Source organism: Pseudoliparis swirei, chromosome 11, assembly GCF_029220125.1.
Source record: "Pseudoliparis swirei isolate HS2019 ecotype Mariana Trench chromosome 11, NWPU_hadal_v1, whole genome shotgun sequence".
NCBI classification, from domain to species: domain Eukaryota; kingdom Metazoa; phylum Chordata; class Actinopteri; order Perciformes; family Liparidae; genus Pseudoliparis; species Pseudoliparis swirei.
Window position 1 is genome coordinate 21,734,697 of NC_079398.1, and position 18,778 is coordinate 21,753,474.

Here is an 18,778-nt window from a genome sequence, read left to right on the forward strand (position 1 = left end):
AAATGAATATCAAATAAATCAGAATGAATATCAAATAAATTTAAAAAAACAAGTTAGTTAAGTTATATTACACCCCTTTATTTTATTTAATAAGACCACCCAGTTTTAAACAACACCAATACAAGAAAAGTAGAGATGTTTGGCTACATTTGTGTTTCTCCAGAACAATATATTTTTTAAACCCGATTAGAAGTAATCTGTATTCCACACTGACCGGTCGGACTGCATCGACACATCCGCCCCGTCACCGGCTTCCCTCCGGACCGCCTCCCCAGAATAAAGCCTCGGTTACGCGCACACGGCCGCTAGTTGGCAAGCGGCAGCGAGCGAACGCAGAGAAGCTTTTTGTTGTCCGGGGTTACTTCACCTGGCACGCGCACTCATTCAGCCTTAACTAAGGGGGAACGAATACGGATAACCTAATTTGAAGCGTAGAAACTACCGGAGAAAGCGACGGTTACCGAAGGAAAAGCGCCAACGTCTGTTATTCGACCGACTATCTTGTATCGCCAACTCCGCGCATACGTAGTTTTACCCGCGCTAGCTTCGAGAAGAAAGGCCGTCGTGTTGACCCGGCATCCATTAATTAACGGACAGCGGAATCACCCTGGCACATCCCGGTTGCCCCTCTCTGCGTGGATCGGACAACCTTCGGAATCAAAGAGGAACGAGCGTCGAGCGAGAGGATGGCTTTGAAACGGATCCACAAGGTAAACCTCGACCGAAACGTTGGTGGCGCGCGCCGCGCTAGCCTCCCCGCACAGCCGTTACCGACTCCTGCATCCGGTGGGGGGGAAACATGGCGATGACACGAGCGTCAAGTTTGCGTCTTTTTTATTGAGGTTTGAGCGAGTTGACGATAGTTACCCGGATGTGGCTTCACGTCGGCTCGACTAACACCGCGAAGCTAGCCTGCGCGAGCTGTTTCGCCTCCTGGTTGTGTGTAAAATGACGGATTAAAGAGGGAGAGAAAGGCCGCGTGGATTGCCCAACTGTTCACACTTTTACGTAAACTGCCGTTATCATCGCGACGCTGACTGGTCTCTAGTGTGTCCAGCTTTTAAACGTGAAAATAAATACAAAACAAAACGTCGATACTCGTCGTTACCAGCTCCCTGGTATGCGGTCGTGTTTGCACATCGCAGGGTGTGTGCTGGCAGTTAAACGGGGTCAGATTGGAGTAACACCCCCTGAAGTTTTCCCTCGCCTGTTTACGAGGTTCTTTCTTTCAAGGAAACTCGTACACGTTCTTGTGAAACTGTGCCTCCGCCTCACTCCGACGTAGATGGACTTAAAGTGAACATTAGAGGTTGTAGCACACGTGCACGAGCTTTCTGTGAAACTGGGAAGGGGGTGATAACAACAAGAGGGCCCTTCTTAGCCTCAGCTGGTGCAGAGAAGGAGATAAATAACGTTCAGACCCAGGATGTTAAGTGCTAGTCGGCTTTGGATCCTCATTGTTGAGGTTGTGAAGATTACTGTCTAATTGATTTCCTGTTCTGAACTTCTCCTTCCAGGAGCTTAACGACCTGGCTCGTGACCCCCCGGCACAATGCTCGGCCGGCCCGGTGGGCGATGACAGTGAGTTTTTCGTGATGTCCTCGTCTATATTTCAACTGCACATCTTGTCTCTTTATTGTCATTTTAAAATGTCAGAAAAAGGATGTTATGATTACCGACGGAACAAAGAAACGCCCTCAACTGACTTGATTTCTCACTTGATTTTTCCAAAACCCGATTTTATTACGTCTAACATCGAGTAGGAAAAATAACCACAATTGATCTTAACATTTAAGATCCCGGATTACATTGTTTTTACTTTTACATTAACTAACCGTTTAATCAACACGGATGGATGTAGGTATCGCGCTGATGACTGACTACATTTGTCATTAAGTCCTCCACCCTACGTAGGGTGATGGAACATTTAGTACAATGAAGACATTTCCACCACGGACATGTTGCACAAAGGGAAACAACGTGACTTGTAAGCTGCAAAGACAACTTGGAAGACTAGTTCCTGCCCGATCACATACTTTCTCCTTTTCCTGTTTCCTTACATCTACTTTCTGTCCTCCGCAGTGTTTCACTGGCAAGCCACAATCATGGGACCTGTAAGTAGATCCTTTATGACATAATTGTTGTTCTCCTTTTTAATTTTTTTACTTTAAAGCGACATGATGGTATTCTCGGCTTCCTTTTTTTTTTTAAAGGTTAACATTTGACTCGATGTGGACAGGCGGGTTTTGGATTAATCTAAACTGAAATATGGAAATGTCATCTTGTTTTCAGAGTGACAGTCCATATCAGGGAGGAGTTTTCTTCTTGACGATTCATTTTCCAACAGACTACCCCTTCAAACCGCCCAAGGTACCGAAGCTCACCCGAACTAAGACTTTTTTCTTTCTTTAAATCATTGGTGATGTAACCGTTTTATCCCTTGCGTCTGGTTTACAACATTAAAATAATTAATTAATATGAACTCTTCAGTGTTAGAAACTGGCTTCAAACACTGTATCTATATACAAACTAATTGTGTACATACTTTTGTAAAAGTTACAATGAAACGACAAACATTTCCTTCTCAAGTGAAACTGCCCAGCGTCATGAGTCCATTTTGATTGTTTACAACCCTCATAAAGTAATACCTGTCTTTCCAGTCGTCGACTATCTCTCCCTCCTGTCGTAATTTGTATTGCATAACATTGACCTGCGCTTTCGCCCTATTGTATCTGTCCTCAATGTTTTTTCTTGTGTCGTTTCCTTCCAGGTTGCGTTTACAACGAGAATTTACCACCCAAATATTAACAGTAACGGCAGTATCTGTCTGGATATCCTCAGATCACAGTGGTCTCCTGCGCTCACGATTTCTAAAGGTGCGTCACGCGAGGAACCTGTGCTCGGGCTCTCCAACGATTAGACGACGTCAGAATCTGTGACGTTCGCCCACTAAGCAGCCACAGACTTGCCAAGAAAAACAAGACTGCAATTAAACTGAGACATATGTTTGGAATTTTAGCCAGACATATTTTGTGATTTGTAGACACTTAACAAATTAAAGCTTTTTTTAAACCTGGTAAATAAGAGCTGTGCTATTAAACGTGGAATTTGTAAATACTGTGACCTCTAAAGGTTATTGTTGATTCTTCTTGAACAAGACAGTACACGTTGGCACGCATTACATTTTATTCAAATGAGGCTGTTGTGTGTGTGTGTTTTCTTGTAGTTCTTCTCTCCATTTGCTCACTCCTTTGTGACCCGAACCCCGATGACCCACTAGTGCCAGAGATTGCACAAATCTACAAAACAGATAGTACGAGGTAAGCGTGTACGCATGCGTTTTGAACTTCTATCCAAATATGAAACTATGAATCATCGACTTTCTCTCCCTAGTCGTCCGTTCATTAGGGACACTGGGCTACAGCCCGGTAGTGTCATCACTCTTAGTCGTTTCTTCACATTAATGAGGATTTTGGAGGCGGCAGCTTGTTTTGCTGTTGTGTTGCATTACACAGACGTGTTTATGCTGCTGAGCATAAGCCCACTCACTGAAATAAACACGGTGGGCAAAAAAAATGGGAACTGCTGTCCGCATAACGCAGCAGAGTTCAACAGCAACAAACCACAGCCTCCAAAATGACCATAAATCAGCACCTCTCGAGCAGTGAAGACAACACTGACTTTTTGAGGGATTTATTGCAGCACTGTTGTATTTTACTGCTTTCTTTTTGCTGGACATACCTACTAAACTGGCAGCTGATATGTATATTCACAAAGGGCGCGACCTTCCGACCCCTAATGAGTATGTAACCTAGTTTCGCTCCGTCAGGTACAATAAACTAGCTCAGGAGTGGACAACGAAGTATGCCTTGCTCTAAGGGTAAGAGCCAATGCTGCATCTTGGCTGGTGTTCTGCATCTTGCTAATGCGGGCCGGAGAACTACGTTGTCTGTTGCGTGAAAAAGAAGATTTTTGGTTGCATCTCATTTTTAAAACGAAGCGTATCTGTTTGTATGCAAGGTGTCGCATCGGAGGAAAGGGTCATTTCTGGCAGGCGTTTGATTTTAAGGCCTTTTTTTCAGTCTATAAACTACGCCATAGTACAACATATTGATATTTAACAAGATGCTGACAATTTAAAATGAAATTCCTTTTAGTGTGATTTTTTTTTTTTATCAGCTTTAAGAGACTTGAGATTGGGGATCCGTCACATTAGCCTTTTTTATTTTTCAGTTATTGTGAAGCTATTCTCAGCAGGGACTGGACTGAAATAGGGTTGGTGGTGGTGCATTCGAGGACACGCCAACAGTTGGCTGCCAAACAGAACTGCAGCCGTGAGCTGTAATGTCTGGAACTGAATCCTAGGAGACAAATTGTTTTCTTTTGTATGAAAATATTCCCGTTTGAGCAAATTATGAAGCGACGCTGTTTTTTCCACTCAGCAGTCCACCGGTCATGAAATGACACCATTTAAAATAAATGCACCATGTAGTTTACTGTGACGTATTTGTATGCCCAATGAGTCTTTTAAAGCTCATTGTCATAGTCGACTGAAATAGACTCCGGTGGCTTCCTGGAAAGAAATTAATCTAAACATGGATGGTTAAATAAAAATAAAAACCTGGCACTGAGGATATGTTGTTTTTTGTCGAGTCATACGCTGCTGAAGCTACACCCATATTTACTCAAACCTTTAAATCTGGAGCTTTAGCTTGTTTCCAGGTATTATGCTTGAAAATAACAATTATTTTCATTCTCTATTGATCTTCAGACCGTCCCCTAGTGGAAAAATAAAAACTGCCCATCACTTTTTTATTGACGCCATCTGATGTATTTAGTTTTTTCAGAGGTCCCAAACCCCGGGATGTTCAGTTTATAGTGACAGGATTAACAACGAATACATTAGTGAAGCTGCAACCAGAAAATGTTCGTCATTTTTGCTTCTTTCTTCTTCTTTTTTACGCAGCTAATCTTTGCAGCTCAGCTCTCCATAACTAATGCACATCTTCATATATTTTAGTTGAGGCTAGAAATATTCTCACTGGTTAGTTACTGAAGCAAAGCAATGTGGTATTTGATTTAAAAAAATGTAATTTTATATAATCTGGGAATGCGCTTTGAATTAACAGAAGCAGAGTTTTCTGTGCATGTCCGCATATTCACTAATAACTCCAGCATGAAACGGTTTGGTGTGGCAAAAAAATTGTTCGACTTCGTCAAAGAAGTATTAAGAAGTTTATTTGTATTTATGTATTTACTGATGCAAAGAAATGTGACCAAGTGCTAAAACAAATATACAAAGCAAATGTTTTTATGCCGAACATGAGGCGCGTTTGCTTGATGCTTCCTCAAGTAATTTGTCTCTTTTTTACCCTCTTTGCAGATACACCAAAATGGCAAAAGACTGGACACACAAATATGCAATGTGATTGCATCATTTGGAAAGCTGGCGGAAAATGTTGTTGCTGGTTCAAACAAAACATGCAGGAGGTTTTACTTTTTCACTTTTTTCTTTTCATTTTTTTTGGGGGGGGAGTAATCAAAGTATTTTTCCCACCTGTGCGCTTATAAGAAGATAGTGTTTTCTCTCTAGGACACGTGCCAGTTTTCTGTGAGGTTTGGAGAAAAGAATCGGAATAAATCCTAATAACTCTGTTCTCGCTCGGCTCGAGCTGACGACATTTACTCTGCACACACTTAGAATCCGATGCGACTCGTCTCCCGAACACCAGCCGCGCCGTGAGGATCCAACACGGCCGGATTTCTCAAAGCACTTACAGAGAAGCTCGTCTTTTGCCATGCATGTAAACTCTGCATTTTAAAGTTTAAATTTGGTGACATTCTGCTGCGTTTGTGATTTAATAAAAAATATCTGAATCTATTACCCGAGGAAAGAAGTGTATCTTATTCCACTATCAAAGTGTGTCCAGAGAAGCACAGCACTATATAAATGTTAAGGAAACACAATATAAGAACTTCAATGTTGTATTTTATGCATGTTAATAAAAGTAGGCTATTATATCCGGCATGTTTCTTCAAGTGGGTTGTAAGGCAGTTGGAGACTATGTGGTTCCCCTCAAAGGAGTTCTATTTCTTTTTCTTTAATTGGAAGCAAGTAGATGAGCTCTTAGTTTTACGCCCAATCGAACACTGTCTTCTTGTAGCCCTAAAATAATGATGCAAAGCAAATGGTTGATAATCAACTTGTGGCTCTGTTTCTTTCTTAGGTTTCACTTCAATAAAGTTACTTAAAACCATGCAACAAATCGGGTATTGTTTTTTTTCTTTAATGTGAACATGCAGATGCTTTTTGATGAACATTGTGCCTGTAAAACAAAGTTGGAGCACCGTTAGCTGTCTTAAAGTCTTTGTTTCACAAATCTTTTTTAAATTCCAAAGACGTAAATTACTTTGAATATTTGATTTTGCCCTCGAGGAAACTTCCATGCAATTGTCAAAAGTATGACTTCACTTTGCAAAAAACAAGCATCTCACTGATATTCAATAACGGACTGGTGCGTCAATACCTACTGAGTACTCTTACTTCTGTCACTTAATGTATATTTTGATACTTAAAGAGTTTGAATGCAGCAATTTTACTTGTAACAGTATTTTAACTCGATGTAATCTATTTACTTAACAAAAAAATACGTTGGAATACAAATGCAACAGTACTCTTCTAGGTTGTCAAAAATGCATAATCCTATTAATTGTGTTTACAGCATTTGTGTTCAATGTTCTCAAAATAATAACTTTTTTTGTTTATTACTACAGGGCGATTATTTATTTATCAAACTGTTATAATACCAATGTTGAATCCACACGCTAAAAAAACAGTAGCACAATTGATCACCTTTTTAAATCTCTTGGATTTAACTTTTTCGCGCGAAGACTCCTCCGGTCACGTGACGGTCACGAGGACCGGGTCACGTGACACGCGCGGAAGAGCCTGTTCAGAAACGACAACACAACCCAGATAGTACTACTGAAGAGTATTTCCGTGACTTACCTCGGCAAACAAACGATGACTATATGTGGGAACTGTATTTGTGTTTTGTTGTGTTGGTTTTTGGGAGTTTCATCGGGACTTCGGTCAGTCGCTCTGAGTCTGACCGGGAAATGGAGTCTTTCCAACTCCAACGGCTCAGTGTCGCTGCCCGCTGAGGTTCCCGGATGTGTTCATTCAGCTCTACAGCAACAGGGATTCATCCAGGTAAGTAAATAAAGAACTGCATGTGTTATATCTACTACACCCTGTGGTATATATATATATATATATATATATATATATATATATATATGTATATGTTTCATTTATATATATATATATATATGAAACATTATTTCAATATATATATTTTCACATATATATAAATATGTTTATATATATATGTGTGTGTGTATATATATATATGTGTGTCTATATAAATATATATATATATCTGTTTATATATATATGTATATATATGTATGTGTATTTTTATACATATATATGTGTATGTTTCATTTATATATATATACATACATTTATATATATATTATATATTTATAAATGAAACATTATTTCAATATATATATTTTCACATATATATAAATATGTTTATATATGTATATATATATATGTATGTATATAAATATATATGTATATGTATGTCTATGTTTCATTTATATATATATATATAAATGAAACATTATTTCAATATATATATTTTCACTAGAATACCAAGTTCTAAATGGTAAAACACATCTAGATGTTCATTTTGGGAATACAATGTATCGGCAATATAATTAATTAAGTTAACAATAGAAACTAAAATAATGTATTTACTTTTTTTAGAACTTTTTTGAGGCCAACAAGTTCTAACTCCTGGAAACTGCTCTTTGGTTTGTCATAAAAATATGAACACATGCTTCAGCAGCAGGGGTCAGTAATGTACCCGTGAGTACTGAGAGGAATTAAATAGAAAAAAAGGTAAATAATGTTCTACTTTTCTTTCAGGACCCGTACTTTAGATTTAACGATGTGTCTTATCGGTGGATCGCCTTCGACAACTGGACGTACACGACCACGTTCACCGCCTCCACCCAGCTGAGGTCGGGATTGAACTGTGATTGTTTTAAAAGTATTTTCCGTTTCCTCTTCCCGACTCACCTGGGTTTTCATCCACAGAGCCAGTCGGAAGGTGCAGCTGGTCTTTGACGGCGTTGACACTGTTGCATCGATTTGGCTCAATGGAGTCGCTGTCGGGAAGACGGACAACATGTTTCGTAGATATGTATGTTCACTGGAAAAGCAGCAGTGTAGGATGCACCGTGCACATGTTCTTACACGCACCACTTGTTTGCTTTCTATCATCCGCTTGTAGGACTTCCCAGTCAGCAGCTTGCTGAAGGACGGGGGTAATGTGCTGAAAGTGAGCTTGTCGTCTCCAGTTCTGTATGCGTCTGAGCGGCGGAAAGCTCACTCCGCCTACAGAGTTCCTCCTGAATGTCCTCCAGACGTCCAGAAGGGGGAATGCCACGTCAATTTCATCAGAAAAGTAAAACGTCATGAAAGTAAAACAATCAGACACATTTTATCCAACAGATCTTTTTCAAACTATTCCGTAACAACAGGACAGGATTGGATCTAAAAGTTTGCTCCGAGAAGATTATATTTAAAAAATGGATACAATAATTTTTTTTAGAAAAAGGATGATCATCTGATTTGAAAGGTGATTTTTTGGTGGATTTAGAAACAAAGATTTTATGTATGACACCTGGTTTGCATTTTGGAAAGATACAGCCAGAAAAGTATCACTTTGGATGGAGAATATAATTAAATAGAATGATAGATATATTTAAATAAATACGGTATGAACATTTTATTTATTCAAAGTTTTATATTTTATTCAGAGCATTAAAAACATATTATAGTTGAAAGGAATTGTTTATTATTTTTCCACAAATTATTCTTTTCTTCAAATTCAGATTTTTTGATTTTTTTTAAAGAACCTTGCCAAAAATGTTTGCCATATGCAATACATTTTTTTTAAAGCCTCAAATGTCCATAGTGGATAATAAATGTAGAACTCAGTCTCTTTCATCCCCGTGGTTCTAACTGCGGTCTAAAGCTCTGTGTCTGTTCTGCTGAAGGAGCAAAGCTCGTTCAGTTGGGATTGGGGCCCCTCGTTCCCCACGATGGGCCTGTGGAAGGGAGTTCGCCTGGAGGCGTTTGATGTCCTGCAGCTCATCCAGGTCTCCGCTGTCCCTCTCCACAGTACGTCTCGTCTAATCTTCATCACCGAGCTCGTGTTGGGGGGGAAAAAACACAATAACTAAAGAATACTGTTGAACGTGTACGGGGAGGATTTGAATGAGCAGCACCACAAGCTGCAGCCGATAAAATATCCATAAGACAGTTTCATCAAACCCTTTAGCTTGTGTTCTCTAATAAGCTGGCAGGTGGTAGATTGTAATTTAGAAAAATCAAAATGTTACTATAAATCTAAAGTTATTTTCCTTCTTCTTCCTGTACTACTTTGTCTCACCCCAAGTGGAACAATCTAATATGTGTTTTTCCGTCTTTATTCATCGTCCGTGTCCTCTGTCTGTCTAGATCTCAGCCTCTCTCGGTGGAGAGTCCAGGTGGAGCTTCTCGTCGATGCGGTCCAGACGACTAACGGGCAAATCGTTCTCTCCATGCCCGAGCTGGACTCCGAGCAGATCCTGCAGACTCAGTTTCTCCCAGGAAAGACCAAGAACAGTTTCACCTTAAACATCAACACGGTACTCCACACAACCCGCTCAAACCGTTTCTAGATATTCAGTTTGAGGGGAATATTCACCTGCGCTTGTTTTAAAGAGGACGCCCCGTTTAACTGCATGTTGTGTGTGCGACCGTCTCACGGAGCTCCACCCTCGTACGAGTGTGTTGTGACTCGCCTCCGTTCTTACACTTTCTCAACACTTGTGCAGGAGTTTTGAAAACGTGTCCTTCTTCCTCCAGAGCAGCCCGGTGAAGCTGTGGTGGCCCAACGGGCACGGAGGCCAACCCTGTTATCGTCTCGTCGTGCGAGGCTTCCAGGGTCGCTTTTTGGTCCTGAATACAGAGCTGAAGGTCAGAGGTCACTAACAGTATCCTGGTGGGTTTATTAACCCTCCTGTTACCTTTCGGGTCAATTTGACCCCATTCAATATTTAATGTCGGTGTTCCTTGGGGTCCCCAGGCTGTTTTTCACTGTGTTAAACATATAAGAAATATCAACTTTTTTATATATTTAAAGGGCTATTTAGGTAGTCAACAAACAAACATAAAGTACCTCACACTTAAACTTGGGAAACAATATTAATTCTAATAATTTTCTGGAGGTTTTAATTGCTGGGGTCAAATTGACCCCGAGGGTAAAATATGTTAGTCAATGTAAAGGTAACAGGAGGGTTAAGGTGCTGTGAAACCAGCAGAATCGTTTGGCACCCGACAGAATATTAGATGATATTCACGATACCTCGAGAGTCCTGATAAGTGATTTATACAGCACACATTGTGACGCAGGAAGACAACAAGGACCGTGGTTGTGTTAAGGTTCAATTAGACAATTAAACACAGCTGCAGCAGTGGAATAGAGAGGAAGTTCTTTCATGCTCCAGCGAGTGTATTTACAATTCATTAGTTTTATTGTTCTTGGCGCATCTTCCATCAACTGTACTGTACTCTGTACACTGATTTTGTTTTGAAGGTTCGCCCTTTAGGAAAAGTGTTGAGCCGAGTTCACTGTCAATTCTGTACGTGCGGTTTACTGACATGCGTTTCATGTCTGGGCGCTGAGGTTGAACATCTAACTGAAATGGTGTTATTAGGAGAGATAAAAACCTTTAAAACAACTTAAACATGTATAATGAGTGTGTTTTTCAGTGTCTGACGAGAAGCTCTCCCGCAGGTGTATTTCCGCTCAGTAGAACTGGTCCAGGAGCCGATAGTCGGCTCTCCAGGCTTGAGCTTCTATTTTCGCATCAATGGGAAACCGATTTTCCTCAAAGGCTCCAACTGGATCCCAGCGCACTCCTTCCAGGACCAAGTGACTCCTGCCGTGTGAGTTTAGTTTGAAAAGCAGCTTTTTTCCCCCTCTTCGATCCCCCCGAGTCGGGCCGAGTGGACCGACCCGCTCTCTGCTTGTCTCGCAGCTTGAGGAACTTGCTGCAGTCGGCCGTGGACGCCAGCATGAACGCCCTCAGGGTCTGGGGGGGAGGCGTGTATGAACAGGATGCTTTCTACAGCATCTGTGACGAGATGGGAATCATGGTAATCAATATTACTTTACACTGTACACCACATATGCAGAAATATAAATACCAACACATCGACCAGCATAAGTCGCCTAAAATAAGGAATCGCTGATGAATAATATTTTTCTCCAAATGCTGGAACATGTAAACTTTGTTTTCTGTTTTATTTTGTAAATGGCTTCTAGACTTTTGCACTATTGAGGGTGCTCGTGTTTCTTCTTTGACACTAAATGTTAGCCCCGATTCACTTTGTCAAAAATTAAGTATGAATCCGAAAGTAAAGTTCCCCTTTGATCGTCACTGTCACGAACGTTTCAGATCATTCTGTGCTTCTGTGTGATTTTGACTGTGTCATTACTTTGACTTGTGAACATATTGGAGGCTCAGTGTGTTGAGATGTGTGTCTGTAGGTCTGGCAGGACTTCATGTTTGCCTGTGCGATGTATCCCACTGAGGACGACTTCATCCAGACAGTCAGAGAAGAAGTCGTCCAACAGGTGAGCGCCGTGTTTATCTACTTTTTAGAAGATGTCATATCTGGAGACTTTATATCATGGAACGATTACGAAATCACACATGTTCACATGGCAAATCAAACCCAAACACGTTTTAAAATGCTGTAAAATACATGGATTTCTTGTGGACAAAGTTTCCGTTGCATCCGGTCTGGACATTAAATGTACTCGTTTTTACTCTTCAGGTCCAGCGCCTCAAATCTCATCCCTCCATCATCACTTGGAGCGGCAACAACGAAAACGAAGCTGCCCTGGCGACGGACTGGTTCAACATCCCAGTTTCTCAGAGACCGGCGTACCTGAAAGACTATGTGACGCTGTACGTGGACAACATCAGGGCGGTCGTTCAAGAGGTGGGAGTCAAAAAGTGTTCACGTTTTTAACCCTCCTGTTACCTTTAGGGTCAATTTGACCCCATTCAATGTTTAATGTCGGTGTTCTTTGGGGTCAATTTGACCCCAGGCTGTTTTTCACTATGTCAAACATATAAGAAATATCAACTTTTTTATATATTTAAAGGGCTATTTAGGTAGTCAACAAACAAACATAAAGTACCTCACACTTAAACTTGGAAAACAATATTAATTCTAATAATTTTCTGGAGGTTTTAATTGCTGGGGTCAAATTGACCCCAAAGGTAAAATATGTCAGTAAATATAAAGGTAACAGGAGGGTTAAACATTGAATGTTGTCAAATTGACCCTAAGGTAACAGGAGGGTTCATAGATAACTGATGCTTTAAAGAGTAATATGCTTATAAGCGGGCGCCTTCCTTGTCATCGACCGGTGGGCCCAATCAACGGACTCGTTTCTATATTGATCTGGTTCATAATTTCACACCTACATATAACCACAGGTGCCCAGTGTTACCCAATCAGTGAACCAATCCTAAAACTAAATATATTTAAACAACAATCATAATGTATTAAACTAAACTACAACTATCATAAGAATAAACCCTAACATATCAAAATATAACCTAACTAGAACGGGCACTCGGTAGAGCGCATACCTTCACATATCACAAGATTGGGCATTGAGTTATGAACATTTTGGCATTAGTTGCATGCCAATTGGATAGAAATTGACCGTGCTATGGTAAAAAGAAGATGTTGACCTTTTCATGACCTTGACCTTTGACCCGATCAATCCCAAAATCTAATCAAATGGTCCCCGGATAATAACCAATCATCCCATCAAATTTCATGCGATTCGGTTTAATACTTTTTGAGTTATGCGAGTAACACGCATACAAATAAATAAATAAATACACGGCGATCAAAACATAACCTTCCGCATTTTCAATGCGAAGGTAAATAGCAATGAATAATCAATATTACTTTACAATCAAACTAAACACAAACGTCAAAATAAGTAGCTCCAACAATTGCTATTTAACTATTTTTTGGGGGTTGTGAGATTCAAAAGGCGTCAGTTGTGGCTGACTGTTTATAAACGTTTTCAAAGTTGGCTCCTCCTACCCGGCTCGACGACAGCAGACGTCACCTCACCGAACTGAAGGAAAGTCATTTTAGGATTCATGTCGTTGTAAAGGGAAAGATTACGATGCAAAAGATATGTCATAATTTACCAACGTTTCGACATGTCTTCTCTCGGGTGGAGAGAAACCCTGAAGAAGTCTGTCGTTGGTAAATATATGTTTGTCCTCTACACTGCTGTGCTTTCTCCTTCGAAGCTTCACGATGACCTTCCTGATTTCTCCTTCAGGAGGACCCGAGTCGCCCGTTCCTCGTCTCCAGCCCGACTAACGGCGCTGAATCTGAGCAGGAGGGCTGGGTGGCCTCGAACCCCTACGACCCGCACTACGGGGACACGCACTTCTACAGCTACACCCTGGACTGCCGGGACTGGAGGACTTTCCCTCGGACGCGCTTCGCCTCCGAGTACGGCTTCCAGTCCTGGCCGTCCTTCTCCACTCTGCTGCCGGTGACTGAATAAACCTTTTCCAGTTTGTTTTTTCTTGGTGGTTTAATCAGCAGATTTCAATCTAAATAAGGAGTTATCCTCTTTTAATTTAATCTGGACCATTTGAGATGCGTTTGGATTGTTATTATTTTTCCGTAGGCTGCATTTCTGTAAAAAAAAAAAAAGTAAACAATGGGGTACTTTAATACAAAAATGTAATTAAGAGGCAAAAAAAGAATGCAAATAAAAAGATATTAAATAAAACTAGGTCAGATGAAACTGTAATGCTTTAGTTTTACATTTAGTGAAGTAATTACAAAAGCAGGATTCAAGAGGTTGATGCTGACTGTCCATCACACACAAGAAGCTTGTTGTTGTTGTTGTTGTTAGGTGGGGTAACGTTTCCGTCTGCTTTGTGATGTTTCAGGTCTCCGTCAAAGAGGACTGGAGCTACAACAGTCATTTCTCTTCCCACCGCCAACACCATGAGGATGGGAACCAGCAGATGTTGCTGCAGGCCGCTCTACACTTCCACCTGCCCAACTCCACGGACCCCGTGAAAAGATTTACAGACACTCTCTATATCACTCAGGTAGAACACACACTGCCATGAACTTGTGTCCAATAATAACCCCTTCAAATGCAATTATTTTAGAAATCTCCCAATTTTTAGAAGTTCTAGATTCCAAATCCTGGCATGGACTTTTTTTTTACGCTGCTCCTCAAGTTCTGGGTGTCCTAATGTGGTATTTTGGAGGGACTTTTGGCCATTTTTTATAACTGAACTGTGTAAAAAAAATATAAATACTTATGAGACAAGTGAGAATCGCATACTTCCATCACAAGGCCCTAAGCCCTTTTAGACTCCCATAATAATCTTTTGATTATGATTAATGACGAGAACAACTTCTCGTCTCCAAAGATAAGAAAAGAAGTGGTTAACAGGTTGAAAAAACCCAGTTTACACGTAGTAACGATCACGTTTCATATCCAGGTCATGCAGGCCGAGTGTGTGAAGACACAGACAGAGTTTTACCGGCGAAGTCAGAGTGAGATCGTTGGGGGCAAAGGTCGCACCATGGGCGCTCTCTACTGGCAGCTCAACGATGTCTGGCAGGCGCCTTCCTGGTCGTCCATCGGTGACTCCAACGCCCACTCGACGCTACATATTCGAGAAAAAATTGCATTGAGAAAAGTATGTCATAAGGAAAATATGTTAATAATTTCCGTGTGTGTGTGTGTCTGTGTGTGTGTGCAGAGTTCGGTGGGAAGTGGAAGATGCTGCATTATTTTGCGCAGAACTTCTTTGCCGCCGTGCTGCCGGTCGGCTTCGAGGACGGCGACACGCTGTTCGTCTACGCCGTCTCGGACCTGAGTCACGAGCTGACGCTCCGGGCTGCGGTGCGGTTCCGTCTCTTTGCTTTGCAGCCATTGTTTGTTTGTGCAAAGCGCTGACGATGAGCACCTTGAAACTCCAAAGAATCACAAGCTAAAGCGACAAAGTACATCCCAAACAAACAACTCAAAATGATTCAGTGAGCCAACACAAGTGCTCTCTCCACACAATTAAACTAGAACGGGCACTCGGTAGAGCGCATACCTTCGCCGCAGCCACTTTTTTGGTACTTGGCATGAGAGTGTGGGGAACTGTACATTGATGTAACTTGATACCGGATATTGTGGTAAACATCACAAACGAATTATGTACGAACATCAGCCTGGATTTATTGATTTAGAAAGATTTTGACCTTTTCATGACCTTGACCTTTGACCCGATCGATCCCAAAATCTAATCAAATGGTCCCCGGATAATAACCAATCATCCCACCAAATTTCATGCGATTCGGTTTAATACTTTTTGAGTTATGTGAATAACACACACACACATACAAATAAATAAATAAATACACAGCGATCAAAACATAACCTTCCGCAGAATGCGAAGGTAATAATAACAACAATAATAATGTCATGCATTAATAGAAGACAAGATTACCAAACTTTTAATTAATTATTTACCACGAGAGTTATATATTCTCATTTCCTCTCTGTGTAGCATATACCGATTTTACTTTTTAAGTTTTCAGTGCAGAATTTCATGAAACTTAAAATAGAAAGACGATTTACAAAAGGGCAATTAACACTGGACTTATTACAATATGGTGTAATAATATGGATTTAAGTTGCTAATTTGTGATGGTTTTCTTTTAAATTGAAATTTTTCTAATTTAAATCCTGGATACTGGAGCAAAATTAAAAACGCGACACAATAAATCCAAGTTATTATCCAAGTGTTATTCATATATCACCAACATGTAGCTTCAGGTAAATAATTACAAATAAAATAAAGCAATTTAGATAACAGTTTTCCCAAGTTTCTCGTTGATTCAGCAAAAAAAGCAACTTGTTTACATTGAACATAAAAATGTGAACTCTTCTCGTGGTGTGTAGATCATTAAACTCTAGATTTAAACTTCAGTTCTCCGTTTTAGTAACATTAACTTTTAATTTTTATGAAGATGTGTGACACGTGCAGAAACAGGTGTGTCCTCTTGTGGATCAGGTGTCCGTGTTCTCCTGGTCTCACCTGGATCCGGTGTGCACGCTGAAGTCGGACCTGCTCCCGATCTCCGGAGGCAGCGCTGCGACCGTTTTCAAACAGCCGGTCGCCGACCTGCTGGCAGGATGTGGAAGCTGCACCCGTCTCACCTGCCTGCTCACCTTCCACCTGGAGGACAGCGGCGGCCAGCAGGGTCCCAGCAACCACCACTTCCTGTGCTCGCCCAAAGACGCTCAGGGACTCCAGAGACCCAACATCACAGTAAGACACCGTGTCCAAAGGCTTGCTTCTATCTATCTATCTTTATATATGTCCATTCGCTATATATATATGTATATATATGTATTTCTGTATATATATATATGTATATATATGTGTATATATGTATATATATATGTATATATATGTATATGTATTTCTGTATATATATGTATATATATCTGTATATATATATGTGTATATATGTATATATATATGTTTATATGAATATATATATATGTATATATATATATATGTATCTCCCCACTTCAAGGAAGAAAATGTGTTTTTAATTGATCAACAATGTACAAATACACAGCGGATGTTACGGGCCGTTTTCACAGTCATTTCGGGTGGACGCAGGTGTGGTTAATAACATTAATTACGGCCCTGGTCCATTTAGATGAGCCCTGGTGTTGAGCAGGTCGACTCACCGGAATGACTTGGACACACAAAATATATAATTAGATCAATTACATGACGTGACAAGAATAAGCTGCGGTGAAAAGGGCTCACTGATGAACAGAGGGTGCCAATTGTGGGACAGTGTCTCCTTTTCTTTGTTAAAGGATGCTCCTGTGTTCCCTCTGCTCATAGGAAAGGACACATTAAAGCACCTTTCCTCTGCATTTAAAGAAGTCAACCAGCTCTCATCGTGACCTCCACATCTTTTTACTTAGATAGGAACCTTAAGCAACACAAGACTACTCGACCGCAGCCTATGTGTTTGAAATCGTGGACTTCAAGCGTGTGTGTGTGTGTGTGTGTGTTCTGCAGGCCAGGGTGCAGCAGGATGAGGCCGGCTACAGCGTCGCCCTCCACTCCGCCTCCGTGGCTCCTTTCGTCTGGCTCGATGTGGGAAATATCCCCGGACGCTTCGGCTCCAACGGCTTCCTGATGGCTTCGAGGACCCGGACGGTCCGGTTCAACGCTTGGCGGAACACCAGCGTCGAGGAACTCTCCAGATCGCTCACCGTCACGTCTCTGAGGGACGTATACTGACCCGAGACCAGCCAGCCTCCGTCCTTTATGAAAGAGATGCTGTGACGGAGATTTGACCTTTTGAGTGTCAAGACAGATTTGGGGGGGACTGAAGCTGACACTTATTACCGATTTTCGAAATATTAAAACTTTCTTGCCGAAACCAACACTTTTTGGTTTCTCATAAAAGCCTCAGAAATCGGAAACATTTCCAAACAAAGTAAACTATTGAAGGCGGTTTCGACAACAGGGTGACCGACTGTAGACATGAAGTGTTCATTCACACACAAAAACATCGGGCGATGGAATGAGGTGAACAAGCCAATATGAATCTCACACATCTTGATTATTCAGCTGCTGAAACACATGAGTAATTCATTCATTAAGTTTAATTAAATGACAAATTGTCTCATTTCCTGCACGGATCAGAAGACAAAATATAATGTGAACTGGTTTTGGTCTTTCAGATAATTTTGTAAAGTTTGTGTAAATGTGTTTTCTACTGAATGAAGATACATTTGTGTATATTTGTTGTTGGACATCAAATAATTAGATTCTGTTGACCAATGTTTAAAAAAAATATTTAAAAATGAACTTGTATCAATTTCAATTGAATAAATGTTTCTTTTATAAAAATCAAATCTGCTTCTATCAGATCTTTATATTTGTTTGTGTTTCACTCAAGGCCTCCAACTGAACGGAAGTGCTTTACTTAGCCTCTCAGTAAGAATCAGAAACCGGTTTATTGCCAAGTAGCTTTTCACATTCAATGAATTTACCTTGAATAAACGCTCTGAAACAAGAGAAAAGAAGAAAACAATAGAAATGTACAGTTACAATCTTTATTATATTTGTTTTATTTTATTAATGCTCTAAGATGCACCTGCTGCTGTGATCCTGAAATTTCCCGACTGGGACGAATAAAGGGTTATCTTATCTTATCTTATCTTATGTATGAAAACAGCATAAAATATGACTAATCATCTAAAATAAATCCTTGTCTGCTAAGACCTATTTGTCAACTATCAAACTAAAAGGACACAAAAAAAGGAAGTAATACATATTGAATGGGGAGCTGAATGTATTAAGCACTTCATGTGCAAATGTAAACAGCAACAAAAACTATTTATTTTTTGCAAATAATATGGTTGATAATATGGCTTAATACATATACGTATTTATATTCTTTTTTTATTTTTTTGTTTTGTTTTTCTCTGAGTGTCTTTGTACACGTACAGTTTGTACATCTTTTCTTTTGCATGTGCATATCTCG

General features: G+C 40.4%; 2 protein-coding genes across 4 annotated transcripts; both read left to right on the forward strand.

The window, feature by feature from the left end:
- Positions 1-302: 302 nt before the first annotated feature.
- Positions 303-5,882, forward strand: LOC130201677 (ubiquitin-conjugating enzyme E2 D2-like). 3 transcript variants are annotated; one of them, XM_056426766.1, is made up of 8 exons: positions 303-710; positions 1,518-1,581; positions 2,083-2,114; positions 2,293-2,370; positions 2,771-2,876; positions 3,227-3,320; positions 3,830-3,880; positions 5,384-5,882. In XM_056426766.1, exons 1-7 carry the CDS (start codon positions 687-689, stop codon positions 3,876-3,878), a joined length of 447 nt encoding a protein of 148 aa, XP_056282741.1. In that variant the 5' UTR covers positions 303-686; the 3' UTR covers positions 3,879-3,880; positions 5,384-5,882. The 3 variants fall into 3 exon arrangements, with proteins under 3 accessions (XP_056282741.1, XP_056282742.1, XP_056282743.1); XM_056426768.1 differs by lacking the exon at positions 303-710 and adding an exon at positions 825-842; XM_056426767.1 differs by lacking the exon at positions 3,830-3,880 and having other exon boundaries at positions 305-710.
- Positions 5,883-6,966: 1,084 nt separating this feature from the next.
- Positions 6,967-18,146, forward strand: manba (mannosidase, beta A, lysosomal). Its single transcript, XM_056426387.1, has 17 exons — positions 6,967-7,213; positions 8,000-8,094; positions 8,171-8,276; positions 8,367-8,540; positions 9,136-9,259; positions 9,599-9,768; positions 9,989-10,099; positions 10,920-11,071; positions 11,164-11,281; positions 11,676-11,762; positions 11,966-12,133; positions 13,509-13,727; positions 14,134-14,298; positions 14,701-14,845; positions 14,965-15,107; positions 16,270-16,527; positions 17,302-18,146. Exons 1-17 carry the CDS (start codon positions 7,025-7,027, stop codon positions 17,524-17,526), a joined length of 2,649 nt encoding a protein of 882 aa, XP_056282362.1. The 5' UTR covers positions 6,967-7,024; the 3' UTR covers positions 17,527-18,146.
- The last annotated feature ends 632 nt before the right edge of the window (positions 18,147-18,778 follow it).

Bases quoted from the DNA above. Each gene is read 5' to 3' on its own strand.
- LOC130201677 (XM_056426766.1), top strand. From the start codon at position 687: ATGGCTTTGAAACGGATCCACAAG. The intron at 2,115-2,292 runs GTAAGTAGATCC...TCTTGTTTTCAG, and splicing joins AAGCCACAATCATGGGACCT to AGTGACAGTCCATATCAGGG. The intron at 3,321-3,829 runs GTAAGCGTGTAC...TCGCTCCGTCAG, and splicing joins TACAAAACAGATAGTACGAG to GTACAATAAACTAGCTCAGG.
- manba (XM_056426387.1), top strand. From the start codon at position 7,025: ATGACTATATGTGGGAACTGTATTTGTGTTTTGTTGTGTTGGTTTTTG. The intron at 8,095-8,170 runs GTCGGGATTGAA...TTTCATCCACAG, and splicing joins ACCGCCTCCACCCAGCTGAG to AGCCAGTCGGAAGGTGCAGC. The intron at 12,134-13,508 runs GTGGGAGTCAAA...TTTCTCCTTCAG, and splicing joins TCAGGGCGGTCGTTCAAGAG to GAGGACCCGAGTCGCCCGTT.